The sequence below is a fragment of the Thermoascus crustaceus genome (assembly GCF_041956765.1).
Source record: "Thermoascus crustaceus strain CBS 181.67 unplaced genomic scaffold VTN00scaffold_21, whole genome shotgun sequence".
In the NCBI taxonomy this organism is placed as follows: domain Eukaryota; kingdom Fungi; phylum Ascomycota; class Eurotiomycetes; order Eurotiales; family Thermoascaceae; genus Thermoascus; species Thermoascus crustaceus.
The window spans coordinates 1-1,042 of NW_027192546.1; the positions used below are offsets into that span (position 1 = coordinate 1).

General features: G+C 70.0%; 1 protein-coding gene across 1 annotated transcript; it reads right to left on the minus strand.

The window, feature by feature from the left end:
* Nucleotides 1–28: 28 nt before the first annotated feature.
* Nucleotides 29–912, minus strand: VTN00DRAFT_5196 (uncharacterized protein; the record flags this gene model as incomplete). Its single annotated transcript, XM_069431702.1, has 2 exons — nt 29–845; nt 896–912. 2 exons carry the CDS (start codon nt 910–912, stop codon nt 29–31), a joined length of 834 nt encoding a protein of 277 aa, XP_069282722.1.
* Between the last annotated feature and the right edge of the window lie 130 nt (nt 913–1,042).

Consider the following 1,042-nt stretch of genomic DNA (forward strand, 5'->3'; position numbering starts at 1 on the left):
CGCGCGCACGGCGGGGCAGGCCGTACGGCTACCCGCTCCTCGCCGTCCGCTTTCCCGCGGCCGAAAGAGATCGGCCAATTTGACCGTGGATCCCGCCACTCCTTCTCGCATGGGCCAGGGCACCCCCGCCCCTCGACCAGACCTGCCGGGCGGGCGGGCGGCGGGTTGGCCAGTTGGCGGCCCACCGCGCGTCGAAAACGCCCAAGTCCCCTTGCGGCCCATGTAGGGGGCCAACGTGGAGTGCCCACTTTGTATGGGAAATCCGACCATGTGCGGTCTCCCCATACAAAATCGTCCCCCCCGAGCCGGATTTGGGCCCGCGAGCCTTTGCGCGCGGAATCGGAGCCCAGACAGGCTCGGCGGATCTGTAGGAGCGAGCCCACGGTGGTGGTGGTGCCAGTGGCCGGCAGTGCTGGGTGATCTGATCCCGCCCGGCAGAGGCACACCGAGGGTTGGCATGGCCGGGGGACGCCGTACCGCGGCCGGGCCTGGGCATGTAGGCGCAGCGGCGGTCTCTGCTGGCAGAGGCACGATGCTTGGGATCTGGGGGGTCTGAGAGGACCTGAGGGGCAGAGGTCGGGAAGGCCGCTGTGGACTGCCGCCGCGGCGCGGCTTCCGGGGGGCGGCGGAGGAGGGCAGTGAGGCAGAGGGGGGTGGGCAAGGCGGGGGGGAAGGGGGAGTTGGGGGCGCCGTCGGGGGCGAGCGGCGGCTGGCGGCTCGCCAGTTGGCGGGCTGGGAGGCGGCGGACGGGGGTCAGGTCAGGCCCGCCGGGTCGGCCAGTTGCCGGGGGTAGCGTTCGCCAGTTGACGGAGATCCGGCCAGCAGCAGCCTTGGCGCGTGCGTGCCTGTGTACCGGTGGGCACGTGTCCGCGGGCCCGTCGGCCTGTGTATATACATATGTACATCGATCATGCCTCCCTGGGCGGGTGCCCGGCCGGGCGTCGGGCCGGCACGTGGGGATATGGGTATAGATAGATGGATATATATAAATGACGACGGGCAACCTGGGCGTACTGAGCCGGCACATTTACGACCTGGAACA